This window comes from Python bivittatus, unplaced genomic scaffold (assembly GCF_059951505.1).
Source record: "Python bivittatus isolate LINGU-HERP-01145 unplaced genomic scaffold, Pbiv_v1 ctg000080_np1212, whole genome shotgun sequence".
Lineage (NCBI taxonomy): Eukaryota > Metazoa > Chordata > Lepidosauria > Squamata > Pythonidae > Python > Python bivittatus.
The window spans coordinates 36,296,055-36,314,493 of record NW_028277035.1 but is presented as its reverse complement, the minus strand read 5'-3'; the positions used below and the strand labels follow the sequence as shown (position 1 = coordinate 36,314,493).

The following is an 18,439-nucleotide window of genomic DNA, read 5'->3' as shown; positions in this document are numbered from 1 at the left end:
TATCCCTTACTTTCCAATTCATTTAATGGGTATTGTTAGAAACTATATTTATTATCATCTTTCTGCAGAGCCTGTGCTCTTTCCTAAATTATACCTTTGTCCTATTATTTTTGGGACAAGAGACATGTTTGTTTAACAAATGTATATAGCTACCCATCTACCAGAAGTAACCCTGAGCAGCAAGTTCAAAACATGAAATAGGAAAGTCTCAGCCATTTGATATTAAAACTTGTCTTTCCCATATGGAGGATGGTGAACCATGGAGTAATTGCAGAAAAACGTAGTTAATCTAGGATTATTTTATTCTCCTGACTATTTGATTCTCCATTGTCCCAAATCTCACAATCAAGCAAATGACAAATATATAGCTTTTGTCCAGAATTGTCCCAGTGTTGAGCTCTAGTCCTACTATCCTGGCTGCTTTACAAAAAGTCTTGGGGATCACTTACAACTTGCGCCCCCTTTGCTTGCCCAAGCTAGCGTGTGCATCATCTCTTGGCACCTGTTTTGAACACCAGGACAAATGGCAAGATAAGGGGAAGGGTCTTCACAGACTGCCCCTGGGTCTCTTTCTCACCTGGCCTGTCAGTGTCTCTCAAGTAACGAAACGTTTGCAAGAAAACAACCAAGCTCAGAGAGCCCCAAGGACGCCACAAGTCTCTCTGGGTTTGAGAGGCAAAGGGAGCTTCCTATTTCTCTCTCTTGCACCTCCCTCTCTTTAAGATGCAGTTTAGATAGAAGTGAGGCTTTCTTGTGCTTGTGCACTTGCTAAGAAATCTTACTTCAAATAGAATGAATGTCTGTTAGCGTTCATTGATAGCCAGGCTGCGCCCATACTGTACATCCAAGGCAAGAGTGGTAAGTATCGCTCTTGCTTAATTTTCCATTGGAATGTTCTATTGACTTACTATAAATATTCTTTTGAAACAAATATGCGTGTTTCAGCACAGCACCCTCGTATTGTTTCAGCCCTCTCTGCTTATGTTCACGAGCACGTCCTCTAACAAGGACTCCAGCTGAATTCAAGTCTCCACCTGGGTTGTGGGCCTAGTCGAGCTGCCAGTCAATGAAGAGAGTTAGGATTTGTGTTTGTTTGATGGATTATTTCGCTTTACTTTTAACCTCTGGCCAACAGCTGCAAGCAGCAAAGATAGCTATGCACAGAAGAATGTGCCCTGGATTCTTTTTATCTTTGAAGGGAACACTGGGCCCTTTCGCGGAAATTCTTGGGTTTTGGCAAGTTCTGGAAATGCAAAGATTCTATGGACATAAGGGGCAAAGAGTTTGGGAAGGCCAAATTCAGAAAGCCTGTGCACAGATCTCTCTATACAAGTAGCACTATGAGAAATGTGAGAGAGGTTTGGGACAATTTTTTTTTAAATTACCATACAAAACCATAGGCTCTATTTATTTGTCTGAAACAATGTGTTCTTTAAGAATGTAGGCTAGCACATAAACACCGCTCAAACCACCAGACCCAAATACTCAATTTAGGAAGGCTGCTGAAAATAATGAAGTTATTGCAAAATGAAGGTGTAGTTACTTTCCTCCTGATGTTTCTGCTCACATGAAACAAGCATCATTGTTAAAGAAAGCCTCACTCTGGACCAGATATATCCAAAATATATGAGCAGAAATCCCAAATGGGCACAGAAAAATTCTCTGAGCAAACAGAACCTCTGTTTTCAAAACTTCTTCTTCTTCTTCTTCTTCTTCTTCTTCTTCTTCTTCTTCTTCTTCTTCTTCTTCTTCTTCTTATTATTATTATTATTATTATTATTATTATTATTATTATTCCTGTTTTAACAGCAAAAGCAAATCACATCTGACAGCATTCTGCCTCCAAAGAGACTAAAGTCCTGTCTGGCTAGTGCTCTAGAGAGGCAAATAGAGGAGCAGAGAGGTTTCTCTTCTCGAGGGAGGTGGAAATGGCCAAGGTGGCAGGAAAAGGCTAGAGAAGAAGGTGGGGCCAACCCCAAAGTGAGAGAAGCAATGTATTCTAGGAAAAAGAAGGGGGTGCTTCAAAGAAGGGTTACTGTCAAGGCCACTAAAGATAATGCTTTTCTGAACTCAGTTTGTCTGGCCAGTGGAACAACTGCTCCAATGTTTAAAAATAAAGATTTCTTTGTTGATCTTGATATTGGATGAAAAGGGCAGGTCATAGTGGCAAAAAGGAACACAAATGAGGATGCAAGAGATTGCAGAGGCTGTAATAAAATGTACAAGGAGTGATGAAGTGACAATTGCTTTGCACATTAAGGATGCACTGTATTTTCCAGATTTGGACTCCAGTTTTAGTGGAGTTACACATGGAAAAAAAGGACACAGTTGATTTTGCTGACGGAGGTGGCTAAATAACAGGCAAGGTTGAAGGTCTGTTGTCGAAAGGAACATTAAAATTTGGAATTTTCTGACTTCTGGTGAGAATTTATGGTGAACTAGATGTCCCTGAAGGGAACAGCATTGTGGTGAAGATCAGCAGCCAGACGGTGAATTCTGGCCAGCGAAGTGTCTCTGGAAAAAGGAGAAATCGTGAGATTGCCCACTTGTACTCCAGACATCTGCATCTCATGAGTAGACTGCAGAAATTGAGGGTTTTGTGGTTGACTTGTGAGTCAAGCAGCTGGAAGTCAAGAGATTTCAATCAAGCTCACAGCTGTAATGTAGCCTATATGGACCTAAGGTTCACTGAGCCTCATTTCTTAATCATTTTTGGAAATGGCTTCTTAACTGCTTTTCAACTCTTAGGAACCTTTAGAGTGGCAAATTCTATAGCACCAGGGGACTTTCCTTCAATCCTTAGTGAAAGAAGTTTTAAATACAAGTTTAAGGACTTTAAAAAATCATTTTTGGGGGTTAAACAGCAAAAGAGTGATTAGAATGTTGATTTTGGAAAGTTACAAATGGACTAAGGGTCCAGATGGATTTGTAATAAGATTTTGAAATTAATTATGAGAATCCTTCCTGTGGGAAAATGCTGTTGTTTTGAATTCTTAAAAAAAAAAGATGGGATGGGACTTTGAAGGTAGGACACTAGAAGGAACCAGAAGGAACTAAAGATTACAATTAAAGGAGACAAACACTTAAATTTGACTTACTAATACAGAATGGAGCAAAATATTTTAACATTGGATGTACTGAAGGATATTTGTGAACAATGGACCCAGAAGTTAATTTTAAAAATGTCTGCCATTATAGATACTGTAGACTGTGTTTAAAAAATGCTATGGAAGAGGAACAAGTTTTACCAGACAAGAGTGAGACTGATTTGAAAGTGGATTTAAAAATGATAGGCTACAACAATGATATGAGTAAAGATGCTATACTGGATATATAAAATGAAATTAAACTGGCTGGTTATCCCTTAATAATTAAAAGGGATATACAAATAACAAAGCAAAAGAGTGACCTAGACAATTTTCCCATATTGGATTTACAAGAGACCTGCTAAAGTTTTGAAGGAATTTGTGAGAAGGGGCAAAGAAAAAATGAAAAGAAATCAAGTTCTAGGAGATTATTTGAGGGGATTAAAGATCAAGATTGTTAAAAGTAAAAGGAAGGAATATAAAGTGGGTTTATCTGATCAATGTTAAAATAGATATGTTGTTATCTCTGGTACCCCTTAATGGACTTTTGCTGACCATTTGTTTATAGATAAGAGATGAGATATGGGAAGTAGAGATCATTTGTTGTATTTTAAGAGGTGATAAGTTACTGAAACTGTTTATACTTGTGATGAAGGGGGAAGTAATTTCTTTATGTGTTTCTTTTTCTTTACTATATATTTTTTTCTTTTCTGTTTTTCTTTCTATTTTTTTCTTCTTTTCTGCACTTTCTCATTTTTCTTTTATTTTTTTAGTTTGCATTAGTTTTTATCTTTTTAATGATAATATTTAATAGAATTATTATAAAAAACATTTGGACTTTTCCAAGTGGATTCCCCAGGGTATTGTGCATCCTCTGATAAAAGAAAACCAGCTGAGCTTGTCAAGCTAGCTAAGTAATGCAAAGGAAGAAATTGTGCTGAATCTTGGCATTAAAAACTAGGCCATCAGAACATAGAGCAAAGTAGGCAGACACAAAGAGAAGAATTGGCTGTAAATTTCAAAACTGCAAACTGTAGCTGTGCCAGTGAACACTGCTCTGCATGTTTTATTGGAAATGTCCTCAAGTATCACAAACAAAAAATACCAGCATGAAAAATGTAGAAAATGTAACACAACAGTGAGTGATATTTAGTCAGTGAGAAAATCCACATTGACCTCTGTTCCTTACCCACTGAGCCAAATGAAGGAAATTGGTACCTCATTATTGGATGAAGCATTTCATTTTTGCTGTTTATATTTCATTAGAGATAAGAATGATGTATTCAGCAAATCCAGACAATTTGCTGCTTGTATAGAAAATAAATTGGGAAGAAAGCCATAGATTTTGCATCCTAATAATGAATAGTGGGAATGGACAAGTGTGTGATTATTGAAAAGAAAATGGAATTATTCATGAGAAAGCTGTTACCTTTACACTAGAATGAAATAGATTAGCAGAAAGAAAGAATCATTGTTTGTTGGACCTGTGCAGAACTATGCTATGACTCTGGGATGGATCAAAAGGGTGGGGAGAAACTATTTCAACAGCTTACTACCTCCAAAACAGGCTACCCACTAAAAGCATGAAAGGCAGTCTTTATGAATTGTGGTTTAACAGAAAAATCTGTTTAAATCACATTAAATTTGTTGGATCTAAAATATATGATTATCTTTCAAAAAAAAGAAAGAAAGAAAGAAAGAAAGAAAGAAAGAAAGAAAGAAAGAAAGAAAGAAAGAAAGAAAGAAAGAAAGAAAGAAAGAAAGAAAGAAAGAAAGAAACCGGACTGTAGAGTTGAATAGGATACCATGGTTGGATATGTAACTGGCACAAAAGCATACAAAATAGTAGCTCCATCCCCTGGAAGGATTCAAATAATGAACATGGGTTAAAAGATTAAGGCCAGCTGGGGCCTAGCAACCAAGTGCAGGCAATATTACTTTGCAATTCCCTGTCTTTAGTTTCAAACCAGCATTGCTGACAGATTCAGAAGAGGACTTACAAGGGATAGATGAGTTGGTGTAGAGTGCAGAAGAGAATTTGCAACAAGCAACAGCTGAGCCAGAACTATAGTTAAGGCAGTGTTGTCCAAACTTGGCCACTTTAAGATGAGTGGACTTCAACTCCCAGAATTCCCCAGCCGGCATGGCTGGCTGGGGAATTCTGGGAGTTGAAGTCCACTCATCTTAAAGTGGCCAAGTTTGGACAACACTGAGTTAAGGTATTCACAGATATCTAGCAAAGGGATCCCCACAGTCAGGCCAAGAGATGAGGGACACAGGAACCAGAGACATGAGGAGATATCCAAAAGGTGCCTGTTCATGAAGGTCAGAAATAAAAACAGGCAGCAAGGGAAAGGATGGAGTTTCTTACCAAAATGACACTTGACAATTTGTCAAACTACCTATAGGAAAAAGCACTGCTGATCTAAAGATGCCAGCGAGCAGTAGCCTGGAACTAATTGGATACATTGACGGAGATCGAGTTGACCACAAATCTGCAAGTGGGTACCTGCTCCTTTATGGTGGTGGAGCAGTTGGACCACCAGGAAGCAAGCCACCATGGCACTGACCTCCCTAAAGCTGGCACTCCCAGGTTGATCTTGACCCCATCATGGTTTAACTTCTTCCAAATGTGGTAATTCTACTAATACAGAATGGTTGTGTTCAAGGCAGGTACTGTGGCATGTTAACATTTCATCCAGACAGCATTTGGGTTAGAGTGGTCAGTTTTCGCTCAAAATTGCCCCAGTTCATTGGAGCTAAACTAATCTCCTATCATCAGTCATGTCTATACCCTTCTATAACCTTGTAGCACAGCATTGCCCTGGAGATCCAGATGGCCCTGATCCTATTAGCCTTTCGTAATGCTGTGTCCTCAGAAGGGTAGGCAAGCTTGGTTGTTAATGTGATCTTAGGATTGGAATGGATCATTTACCTAGGGTGCCATGGGATATTGTTTTTAATTTTTGAGTTTTTAATCTTTGTTTGTTACCCAGAGTCACTGCTGTGAGATGGGAAGCCATATAGAGTGTGTGTGTGTGTGTGTGTGTGTGTGTGTGTGTGTGTGAATACAAAGTAATAGCTTCCCGGCTACCTTGACTTACTTTAAAAAATTTTTTTACTTTTCTCAAAATGAAGAATTGCAAGATACTGTAACAATAGACAATATCAGTTTTTTTCTTCATTTTAGGCTCAGCATCTCTCACTATCGATCCTGATCTTGCCATTCTGAGAGTGAAGCAAGGAGACCCAGTCAATTTACTTTGCTCAGGGAATTTCCCTGTTGAATGGATCGGTATCAAGAATGGGTCCACCGTAATGGTGTACAACAATGGCACCCTCTATATGCCTAAGGCTAGTTGCAGCCAGATGGGAAGCTACCAGTGTGCTTATATCAACAAGACAGAAGAGGGGACTAGATCTATATACGTGTCTGTGACAGGTAACCAGATTTCTCCATAATATTTGTCGTATGCTTCTAAAATATAAATCATTGCATATGCATGAGTAAACACTGTATTATTCCATAGGATTGAGAACTAGGGGAATGGATGGGTTGTGTTCCCCATATCTCCACTGTCTGCTGTCAGTGTTTTTACAGAGGGTGGAGGGGTTGTAAAGTGTGGAGTGTGGAGCCTGCTGTATATATGTTAGGTTCTTCCTCCTGGTGGTAGAGACACTTGGGTGGCAGAAGACAACATTGGTGGGGAATGGAACAAAATGACCTAGGCCAGCAGGATCAGAAATGGACTCCTGCTTGGAGTGAATTTTTCATGCAAGTAATTTTTCATGCCTGAAACAAAGCAATCGTGGGAAATCCCTGCTGCAATTTTGCCCATGGGAAATTAGCTCTTTTGGATGACTCATAGAACGGAGTCATCTCAAGCAAAAGCAGCAGTTGTTAATTCAGATGCTTACTGATTCCAGGACATTATCAGCTTTGACTCTCGGCTGGGTTGTGCCCCAAGGAGAACAGACCTGCAATTTGGGAGTCCTTTTGGACTCACCACTGGAAGAGCTGAAGGAAAAGGTTGTCAGGCAAATCACACTGGGGAAAATCTATCTATGTGATCCTTAAGAATCCAAACTGACTTGATGGCATAGAATCAATCAGTCTGGATTCACAGCTCCTGCTGGATGAGCAAATGGAGACTGTGGCCAAGAGGGCCTTTGCCCTTGAAGACCACACAGAGACTTTAGCTGCCACAAAATGCGGCAGCCTGCGTTCTTATTGGATAGTCCCATTACTGCTGCATTACACTGCTGCTGTGAAGCTGCATTGGTTCTCTGTGCATTTCTGAGCATGGTTGAAGGTGCTAGTTATCACATATAAAGCCCCATATGGCTTGGGGCCCAGGACCACTTTTCCCAGATAGATTCTGCCCATCCAGTCAGGAGACAGAGAGGACCTACTGACGGTCCTCTCCCATCATGAGGTACAATGAGAGGGAGCTCTTCTCCTGAGGAACAGCTTGCTCTCCTGAGGCAAGATTGCCTTTCCAAATATTAGTGGAGTCATCAACACCAAGATACTTGATGTTGATTGATTATTGTATGCCTTATGTTATTGCTGTACATTGTCTAGAGCAGTGTTTCTCAACCGTGGCAACTTTAAGATGTGTGGACTTCAACTCCCAGACTTCCCCAGCCAGCCAAGTCTGGGAGTTGAAGTCCACACATCTTAAAGTTGCCAAGGCTGAGAAACACTGGTCTATAGTCTATGCTGGGTTGAGGCTAAAAATAAATCTCATAAACAAATACACATACATACAGTACATACATCAGAGGCCTCTACTGAGAGTACCTGAACTCAGAGATTGCTCTCACCATCAACTCAGCAGCAGGCAACCTCATTTTGGATTGCTTCCAACTCTTTTTCTATGTGTGCCAAGCTATCATATGCATTCCTAACCATTTTTCTTCTAAAGATCCCGAGTCTGAGTGGTGTGGCTTTCATGATGCATACCTTACTGTGGAAAAGGGCAGCGATGCCTTGATTCCGTGCTTGATCGCTGACCCAGGATTCACAGGCAACATGACCCTCCTTAAAGACCTGCCTCCAATTCAGCGGATCTCAGAAGTCTCGTTCAGTCCTAAGGAGGGGATATGGATTCACAAAGTAGACCTGAATGATAAAGGGTGGTACAAGTGTCAGGCCCAGGTTCAAGGAAAATGGGTGACTTCACCCATATTTGCCCTTTCTGTCCAAGGTAGGTTGGCATTGCTCTTTTGTTACTATTTGTCAGGCCCAGCCCAAGAATGACAACAAGGCAGTCCAGTCCAGTCCAGTTCCTTTATTAGCTTGCACCTAATAGACAGACTCTCGCCAGACTAAACCTATACCAAAGCAACCAGTGGCTATACCTCATGAGACTCTAGGGAGGGGCCAGCCTCAGCTTCTTCACCTTCTCATGATCCTGCTGCAGGCTGAGGAAGCGCTTGCTCAGGAATTGTCAGGTTCAGCCCAAGGAACTCCATGAGACAGTACAGATACAGCTCTGTTGCATTTATTAGCTTCCATCTCAAAGACAGAAATCTCTCCAAACTGAATCTAACTTCCCAAGCCAGCAAGCCAAAACACCATGAATTCCTTAGGGTGGTGCCAGTCTCATCTTCTTAACCTTCCCACGCTTCTGTTGGGGGCTAAGGGAATGCTTATCTCCTTGAGCGCGGCCTTCATCAAACCATTCCTTCACAGGAATGCTCCCCCTTCCTCCTGATAACCTTGATCCTCCATTCCAGGGTCCTCCTCGCACATGCCTTCCATTATACAACCTGAATGTGTGTTTTCAAGCCTTTCTGGGACAGTTGTTCTGACAGCACTTGGAATGCTAGAAAAGGCATCCCAGATTGCATGTTGTTTACTTTTTCAACTTGGAGAAGTGATTCCAAATTCTATAGACTCATTTTGGCTGTGCTATATTGGACCAATATAAATAAACAAAGAACAAATATCCTTATAGGTAGGATCATGGATAGCTGCTTCAGTACAATATTTGTTCTTTGCTGTCTCTGCCAAACTGGTCTGCAGCATGCTAAGGTAAAATGGGGACCCCCCTCCATGAAAAAACAGGATAACTTCTCATCCCAGAGATGCTGAAAAGTACATTGTGTCAAAGCTTTGCTGAAAAAGATGCTAAAAGAGTGAGGAGCTTAAAGAAACGCACTGTCCTGAAGCAGAAATAGCAAAGGGATAGCATAAGAAAAGATGAAGAAAGATGTTAGATTTCTTTTCCTGACAAGGCTTCCAGCTCAGCCTGTATTTAATAGATTTTTCTGGCTTTCCTTAGAAAACGATAACCCTTTGACAGTCACTATTAGAGGAATGGTGGACCATGTGCGGTTACAAGGAGAACCATTCAACATTTCCTGCACAGTGCGTCACCACTCCCCTGACTATGAGGTCCAATGGATCTATCCCCCTACTGCAAACGTAAGTCATTTCTAATGGCTTTAGACGTGAGTCTTAGCTTGCATGGTTTGCCTTGAATGAGCTCAGAGAAACTTGTTGCTTGCACAAGCCAGTTCACGCAAGGACTTAGGCCTGTCTTCCAGATGTGTTGAATGACAATGTCTACCATCCCTAACCATCATGCCATTCATGAGCATCAAGTGACTTAATGTGTGTTGTGATGTTGCAATGAAAACTCTGCTCCTTACATATTTGAGTGCAACATTGTGACCCAAATAGAAAAGGGCAGAGCTTTTGGCATCATCATGGCTAGGTGCAGGCCCCACGATGCCATTTACTGGTTGGGGTGATGGGAGTTGTAGTCCTGAGGGAATCAAATTGAAGAAGGCTGCTCCAGCTGCATGCTGTTGCACATTAACCTTGCAGATCTCCAATCTGTTTTGCTTTCGCATCCTCATCATTTTGCACAGGTCGTCTCTTAGCAATTTCATTACAAGGTATGCCTATTGTCTTGAATCTTCAAACCGCCTTGAAACCTCATTCATTTCCAGTAAACGAGAATGAGAGGCAGAAGCGGAAGCGGAAGCAGCCAAGGGATATTTGCTTATCAAATGGATATACTGCTGAATCTTATGTCTTTGTTTTCTACCTACTTTAATGGGCTCGTAAAGCAGTTTTCTGGTGACTAATGCAGTTTTGTACACCATTGTCCCCATGGCCTGTTATCTAGGAACTAGCATAATCTTAAATATATATGAATCACTAAGTAATATGAAGAACTGGGATTAACAAACAGTAAATGGAGGACCAGTGGTTTCTCAGCCCTATTCAAGGATAAGCCCTGAAATTTGGAAAATATTTAATTGGAGATAATGACAATGAGGACAAAGAGCTCATATTTCCAAATCAGCCAAATAATATCTGCCTTTTCTTACCACAGGCCAGCTTGAATCTATCGGATTTGGATACTGGATTATCTCAGTCATACATCACTGACTACAACCTATTCATTCCAGCAGTGCAGTTACAAGACAGTGGAAAATATACTTGTCTTGGAAACTCTATAGATTTATCCAGAAATTGTTCGGCTACCCTCAAGGTGCTAGGTAGGTAAGAATACAGAGAAAACCTCCTCCCCCAGCCATGAAACAGATTCTGTGTATCCAAAACACCACCCCGGTTTATTAGTGGGGTTGTCTTCATTCCGTTTCGGTGTGGTTTTTACATTGAGTTAGCTGAGTGGAGTGCTTATACTGTATGAGCAGAAATGTGGGGTATCAATTAAATAAATCAGATATGAATAAAATGCAACACATGAGAAGAATGTTGAGGAAGGTTACCAAAGGTTATCTGCCATTTAGTATCCTAATTTCTCAGGAAGTTTAGATTTAGGTTTAGGTTTAGATTTTTTTTATCCCGCCTTTCTTGTTTTTACAAATAGTTCAAGGCAGCAAACATACCTAATACTCCTTCCTCTTCCTATTTTCCCCACCACAACAACCCTGTGAGGTGAGATACATAATAAAGACAGCAATTCTTAATATTTTCCAGAATATATATATATATGTTCTATAAGAACGTTTATGCTTCAAGAAAAATATGCAACTATAAAATCACAACTTAACTTAAAATTCCTAGTTTCGTCTGATTAATTAGTATGACTACTACAATGTTTTCAGATGAAATGTAGCATTGCTTTATACTCTTTTTTAAAATTCATCAAGTTAAGAATAATATTTCTAATACTTTCAGAAATGCATGTTTTAAGGACATAGAAGGCAAGATACCTTCTTTTTCCAGGTCCCATATTTCCATTCATACCTCTCCACCATTTTGAATAGCAAGGCTTCTGGGGTAATTCAGCCTCCTTGCCCCTACTGAATCTTGTTGCTCCCTGAAAAATCCAGTATCAGTGCTTAAGTCCAACACATTTATGACCGACTTGTCTGCCTTCCTGATACACCTAAGAGAAATCAAAAGCTAAGAAACTGCCATCTGTAAAGAAGAACTTGGTGATCCACAGCTGAATGTTTGAGCTGGTTACTTCCACTGAACAACCCCAGAAATATAAAGTTCGTACTCTGTCCCAGTCCTTTCCTCAGTTCATGTTTATTTCTTTGTTTTGTAAGCCTGTAAATAGGAATTGTCCTTCTACTGGATTTTGTAAGCCACCCCATAAGCCACTTTGGGGGTTAAAGTTCAGATAAGAACTCTTCAGATCAGTTTTCCCTAACAGGGTGCCTTCCCACTGTATTGGCCTATAATTTACATGGGATTGTGGGAGTCAGTCCAATACATTTCAAGGCCACCAGGATGAGGACAGTGAATGGCATGAAGTCCTGCTGGTGGGATTTTTACAATTCTGGAGACAAAAGTCACCATTTGCTGTGGCAGTTAATGAATCACAGGCATGCATCACATAGCATCATGATTGCTGTTTGTGAATATTGCAAGAATTACTTGGTGTTTGGTCTGCCCTTCAAAATATATATGCCTCTTACAAATATTGACCTTCATTAGACAGAGTTTCAGTAAACCATCAATTCTTTGGCTCTTCCATACAATATGCCAAGTTCCTAGAAATCACTTCTGTGATTCCCTGCAAGTCCAAACCAAATAAATTCTAGCCAGTTTCCCCCTCTGCAGTCCAAACAGACTCTTTGATCATTTCTGAGGAACTGAATTGAAGAAAGGGGATGACAGCTTTAAGCAAAACTTAATTTTTGCTTTGGAATGCTGCTGTTTTGCTGCTGGGATCCTCAGTGATTATGATCATTATACCTTCCACAATGGAGAACTCTACTAAGAGCCCACCTACTTTCCTCAAGAGAAAGACTTTTCCCTTCACTTCCCTATGGATTAACTTCATACTTTGCTTTCCAGAGAAAGGGTATCTGCGTTTGTCCACAGTGCAGAACAGGATTCAGGAGACAAACTTGCATCAAAGCCTGAACCTTCAGGTGTTCATTGACGCTTATCCTAGACCTTCAACATATAGATGGATACGTGTGAACTCATCAGGAAATTCCAAATACATCAGCCACATGAGTTTTGGCCATCACAGGCAAGGAATAAATAGTGTCTTCCCTTTCCTCAGGGTTTTTTTCAAATTACAGTTCTGTTGCCAGTTTGGGTGCAGTCCTAACTTAGCTTTCTGGGAGAGGAAGACTGTCAGATGAAGTTGCCTCATACAATTGCAGCAAAGCCAGCATCTCATAGGCATATTTGTTGTGTTTTATTGCAATTTTTCTCTGAGGAGGTCAGAGATGGATATTAGATTCCACAAAGCCTTTCAGAGTAGAACGGGATAAAAGGCAGAAACTTGCACATAAAGCCACCCAAGGAATTTCCTGATTGAACCAGGAAGAATTTGAATCTGGATTTCCCATACTGATGCATGACTATATGAAAAATCTCAGACCTCCTGCCTCTTTGAGATCCAAATCTCATTGGGTCAATGTATCTTCAAAGTTCATGTGATTTGCTGTTCAGAGTTGGATCTGTAATTTGTGAGCCGATCACAGTAATGCACTAACTTACCCTGGCTTGTGGGATGCTTCAAGGGTCAGTCTTGTCTCCTCTGCTTTTTAGCATCTACGCGAAGCACTGAGAGGGGTAATTCAAGGGTTCAGTTTGCAGTATCGTCCATATGTGATGATACCCAGTTGTAGATCACTAGCCCAGGTCATGAGGGAGATGCTGTCAATTTCCTTTCCCGGTGCTTGGAGGCTGTCAAGGTCTGGATGGGATAGAACAAACTGAAGGTGGGCCCTGGCAAGTCAGGATCCTTTGTCACTACCAGAGGTATTCCTTGATGGGCAAGCACTCCCCATCAGGAAGCAGGTCTGCGACTTGGGGGTCCTTCTGGACTCACGGCTCTTGTTGGCCAGAGGGGCCTATGCCCAGCTCCAGTTGGTGCGCCAAGTGTGGCCTTACCTGGGGCAGGAGAACCTAGCTATGCATGCTGTCATTACCACCCAGCTGAACTAGTGCAATTCACTTTACATGGGACTGCCCTTAAAGAGTATTTGGAAACTGCAGTTGGTCCAAAATGCAGTGGATGCATTTTGTTTCAGGCTCCAACATTGGGAGCGCATAACACCAGTTTTGCAGCCCCTGCATTGTTTGCCATTTGATTTCCTTGCCTAATTGAAAGTACCGATGCTATTCATGGCTTGTCACCCAGATGCTTTCAGAACTGCCTTCTCCAGCCAGTTTTGGCTCAACCAGTTAGATCTGCCAGGAAGAAGCTGCTGCAAATCCCAGTACTGTGTGCCATGTATTGAATAGTGACAGGTGAGATGGTTGTTTAATAAGCAACTTAGACATTATTTGAATTATGCTTTCTTTCCTATTTCTGCTCAGTGTATTTTTGGAAAGCTAGCATACCTCATGATAAAGCTTACAAAACAACCATCTGTCACTATGGAGAACTTGAGTAACAATTGCTTCTGAACATTTTTTACACGTATATTTGTTTCTCTCTTTTGGCAGACACAACAATACACTCACGCTGAATTGGATGGAGGAAAAAGACAGCGGCGAATACATATTTTTTGCAGATAATGGGGCAGCCAATGCATCTATTCATTTTGGCATCTCTGTGAAAAGTACGTCCTGTACTTCTCATTTTCTGTAACGGTATGTGGGAATGATCTTGGGAGACAGGGAGAAGAGATGTGGCCAAGGGAACGGTCAGATAAAAGGCAACTTAGCCCACAGCAGGAATGTGGGCAGGACAAGAGGCTCAAAAGAGACCCTCCCTAGTCTCTTGGACTATAAAGGGGATGGGTGGAGAAATGTACTTTCAGAGTTCCAGGATTCTGTTGATATAATCATAAAGTAGAATTAGCTCATCTGGCCATGCTTTCTGTCTGGTCTACCTTGCAAGGCTGACATTTTCCAAACTAGAAGACTAGAAAACTCAAAAGCTATACCAAAACCTTTCTAAGGGAAATCCAGTTACCCTTAAAGCCAAACATATCCAAGGTAGCTCTTAACTCTATCTGATCTCAAGGTAGGTGAGCAAAAGGAAGTTGTCTTCTTTTTTGTGGCAAAGCAAAAACTAGCTATAATTCTACAGTCTTATGACTGTTGACAGGGTCCTAGAACTAATCCTGAATTCTTATCAGAAGTAACCTTTCCTAGTCAGGATTGAATCAATTCATTCAGATGGAAAATAATTTGACTTTGTGCCCCTGCATAGAAAAAGCAATGGGCAGTTAAGTTGCAAAGAGCATGCCTGTTAATGTCTTTGAGTTACTGCAAGTTCCATTTTTTCAGTGCGCTACCATTTTGGTGCTACCAATAGTGAGGTTTGAAATGAAGAAAATATGCTGCTGTCTGCTATCTTTAATAGTTCCCTTGTATTTGCTGTTTAGCTAAACCAAAAGTTACAATGTTGGCCAACATTTCCAATAGTCTTCAGTGTGAAGCATCTGGCTATCCTGCTCCACATATTCAGTGGTACAAATTGTCCCACCATGACAGGTGAGTTAACCGAATTACAGCACAAGCCAATGGATCTCCACTCAAATATGTCTGCTGAAATCAATCAGACTTAAGGGTGTAACAGCACTGCAGCTGTCATACACCACTTGGATTTTCATTATGGAACTAATTCATCTCAGTTCTCATTATTTTTCATAACTATAATGAAGGAGACCCATTGGAATGATTTGGTTGTTTTGATTTTGTTTTCTTTTAAAATACAACTCCCCAGTATGTAATCTCTGAAGTAGTTGATTTGCATTGAATTAAAATTATATTATAGTTGAGACAATCAATGAAAGAGAAAAGGGTATAGGGAAGGAATGGGTTTATGATAGCTGATTGCCATAAGAAACTGCTGCTAATTTCTAGATTGCTCTTATTTGTGGATGATCCTCATCCATTTGTTATTGTTTCTTTTGGAGTGTTGGTGTTCAATCCACTTTGGAATTGTGAAGATCGTGGTTAATTCAAATGATCTAAAAAGATGAAGGCTGATGACAGTGAGATCAGGAACAGTAGCACTCAACCCATGTGTTAGAAAGCATCTCTCCCATGAATTAGCTATTTCTCCCATTGTTGTCATCGTTTTGAGAAGGGCAAGGAAAACTTCTGGTACACCAATCCTAAGATATTCTGACAAATAGAACTCTCACCCACCTGTCATACTAATATCTCTGACATATTTGCTTGTCTATCAGATGTGGTCAAGGTGGGATCCTGCTTTTGAATGACTCCAGCCCAGAGGTCACGGACGAAATTCCCTTTGTAAGAGTGTCATTGAAGAGTTCTCTTAAGGTGGAGAAGGAGGACAGTGTGAAATTTTGCTGTTTCGCAGTTAATAGTGCTGGAAATGACTCCAGTTTCAATACATTATCTCTTGTCGTTATTGGTAACGGTAAGAGAAATCTAAACATTCATTTCATTAAAAAATTAGTTTTCATGGGATGTTTCAGTAGTGGCTCTAATTATGTGAATCCCCCCCCCCATTTTTTTTTAATTGTTTCATTTTTCCATTCATTTAAAGCAATCATTTATTGCCTATAATTTGGGGGGGGGGTTGAGAAAATTAAATGAGAGTAGTAGAATTATTCAAAAATTCAAATTATTCAAAAGAAATAAGGAAAAAAGAAACCAAAACTGAATGAGAAATGAATGGTTTCCATTTGGACTTATACATTTCAATTCCTATTATTTTTTTGTAACTTACATGGACAAAACCTAATGGACTTTTTTAGAAAATAAATGCACATTTTCTGTCTGTAATTTCTACTCTCTAGGCTGGTTTTTTTCAAAATGTAGGGGAAAGGGTAAATGGTGAATGAATATTTAATTCCACCTTCCCCAACTGTTTTGGAAAATATGTCTCATCAACCCCAGCCATCTATGAATTATTGTCCAAAATACCTGCAAAAACTTTCATTAGAATAGCTTGAGTTAACTGAATAAACATTCTTAAAGATACAAAGACTTTTCAGAGCATGAGGGGAAGGTATGACAAATTTAAAGTAGTAGCTTGATTCATACATCATGCCAAACAATGGCTTGTTCAATAAACCACAATAATCTGGGTTGGCACAACATGCTATACCAAAAAAAAAAAAAAAACCTTCAACCACCTCACAGCTACATTTACTGTGTGAACTCAGCAATATTTCAGACTGCTGAGGAAAAATTGTGGTGTACACTATTGTCATGTTGTGACTATATATACTCAAGACTGACAAACTGCAGAACCTGCTCTTGATCTCAAGGATGCTTGAACTACCTGCAAATGTTCTCTTCCTTCCGCATCTTGTTTTTCCAGGAAATGGAAATGAAACCTCCAAACTACTTATCGCATGCTTTGCAGGAATAATGGGTTTTCTTCTTCTGTGTATCATTTTCTTATTCTATAAATATAAACAGGTAAGGTTTCATATTTCTGTATGGAAAGAAAAATGGTCAGAAAATGCCCCAGAAACCAAAAAAGTGCTGAAACTCAAATGACTGGTGTCATTTGGATATGTTTTGAACCACAATCTCCACCATCCCCAGTGAACATGGAAGCTGGGGAGATCGTGGGAGTTGTAGTACAATGTCCTCAGAGAAATTATTCAGAGCAGTGTTGCCTAGAAGGCACATGTATGCCCATAGGCTGAAGAAAGGAGAAAACAGAATTTATCAATACATCATTTCCCCCTCAGAAAAAAAGGGAGGGTGGGAGGAAAAATATATCCTGTGCAAAACTCAATTAAAAAAAAAATTACAATTTAGACAGTCATTAGTACAGCACCAGGAATGACTGAAGTAAATGTATAGAACAGCATGTTTGTGGCAAAACAGGTTTTATTTTATCAGAAATGGCCTAATTTCTTTTCTATTTATTTTGGGAATTTAAAATCTCACTGCTTTCACCTCAAAATGATGAAGATTCTCCTAATGGCATTTTCTCTCTTATTGGCCTCTTTTCCTGTAGCTTAGTATCTTAGGTATGAAGTGAGGGCCAATTCTTCAGGAACAATTTTAATTTTATTCGTTTTAATCTGTGAAGTGATACTAGTTTATTAACCATTACATTGTTGAACAGATATTGTAGATATATGTTGCTTTTGTTTAAAGGTACAGAACTGTGTGCTTATTTATAGAAAGACAGCTTAGTTTTCACAAAACTCACCAATGTCTTTTTTTTATATATATAGTTTTTATATCTTTTTTTCTTTTCCCCCCTTTATTCTTTAATGGCCATCTTTCCTTCTCAGTTCTTGCTCTATTTCTTAACTTTCCGCTTCTCCTTTTTTAATAAGGAAATGCTCTATTAATTATTTATTCACATTCTAATGCAACAATCTGTCATTTTATTAGAATACCATAATAGGATTGGGCTGGATACAACTATGCCAAAATGCTGTGAAACAATGCATGATTCCTAAATAAAATGTTTTCCCTTCTCAGAAACCAAAATATCAAGTCCACTGGAAGATCATTGAGGCCTGTGAAGGAAACAATTATACCTTTATTGACCCCACCCAACTTCCTTACAATGAGAAATGGGAGTTTCCTAGAAACAACCTGCAATTTGGTGAGGAGCAACTCTAGAATTTTTCTCTCTGAACCATTTGACCCTACTAGCAGATCGGATATTGAAATTATACAAACAGTATGAAAATATCTAATCATTGAGTAGGATTGTAGCGTTGTTTATGCTGAAAATGTTGAGGTTTTATACAAACAGAAAATGTTGCCAAATAAAATTTAACTCTTGAATCCAAGTGTAGATAGACTGTAGAATATATATACAGGCAGTCCCCGGGTTAAGAACAAGATCCATTCCTAAGTCTGTCTTTAACTCAAATTTGTATGTAAGTCAAAACGCGTATTTATGACAGGCTGCCTATTACTAAAAATGGTGGACGGCGTTCTCCTTCCTCGAGCCGACAAACCACTGAAGCCGTGTAATGTTTTCATGAAC

General features: G+C 39.7%; 1 protein-coding gene across 1 annotated transcript in view; it reads left to right on the top strand.

The window, feature by feature from the left end:
- CSF1R (colony stimulating factor 1 receptor) overlaps positions 1-18,439 on the top strand; it is a 49,250-nt gene that overhangs the window by 11,728 nt on the left and 19,083 nt on the right. Inside the window, exons 2-11 of the mRNA XM_007431168.3 lie at positions 6,277-6,528; positions 8,015-8,296; positions 9,377-9,519; positions 10,439-10,604; positions 12,382-12,562; positions 13,993-14,108; positions 14,880-14,988; positions 15,690-15,886; positions 16,796-16,896; positions 17,923-18,049. Of these exons, the coding sequence (XP_007431230.1) occupies positions 6,277-6,528; positions 8,015-8,296; positions 9,377-9,519; positions 10,439-10,604; positions 12,382-12,562; positions 13,993-14,108; positions 14,880-14,988; positions 15,690-15,886; positions 16,796-16,896; positions 17,923-18,049 (1,674 nt within the window). The remainder of the gene's footprint in view (positions 1-6,276; positions 6,529-8,014; positions 8,297-9,376; positions 9,520-10,438; positions 10,605-12,381; positions 12,563-13,992; positions 14,109-14,879; positions 14,989-15,689; positions 15,887-16,795; positions 16,897-17,922; positions 18,050-18,439) is intronic.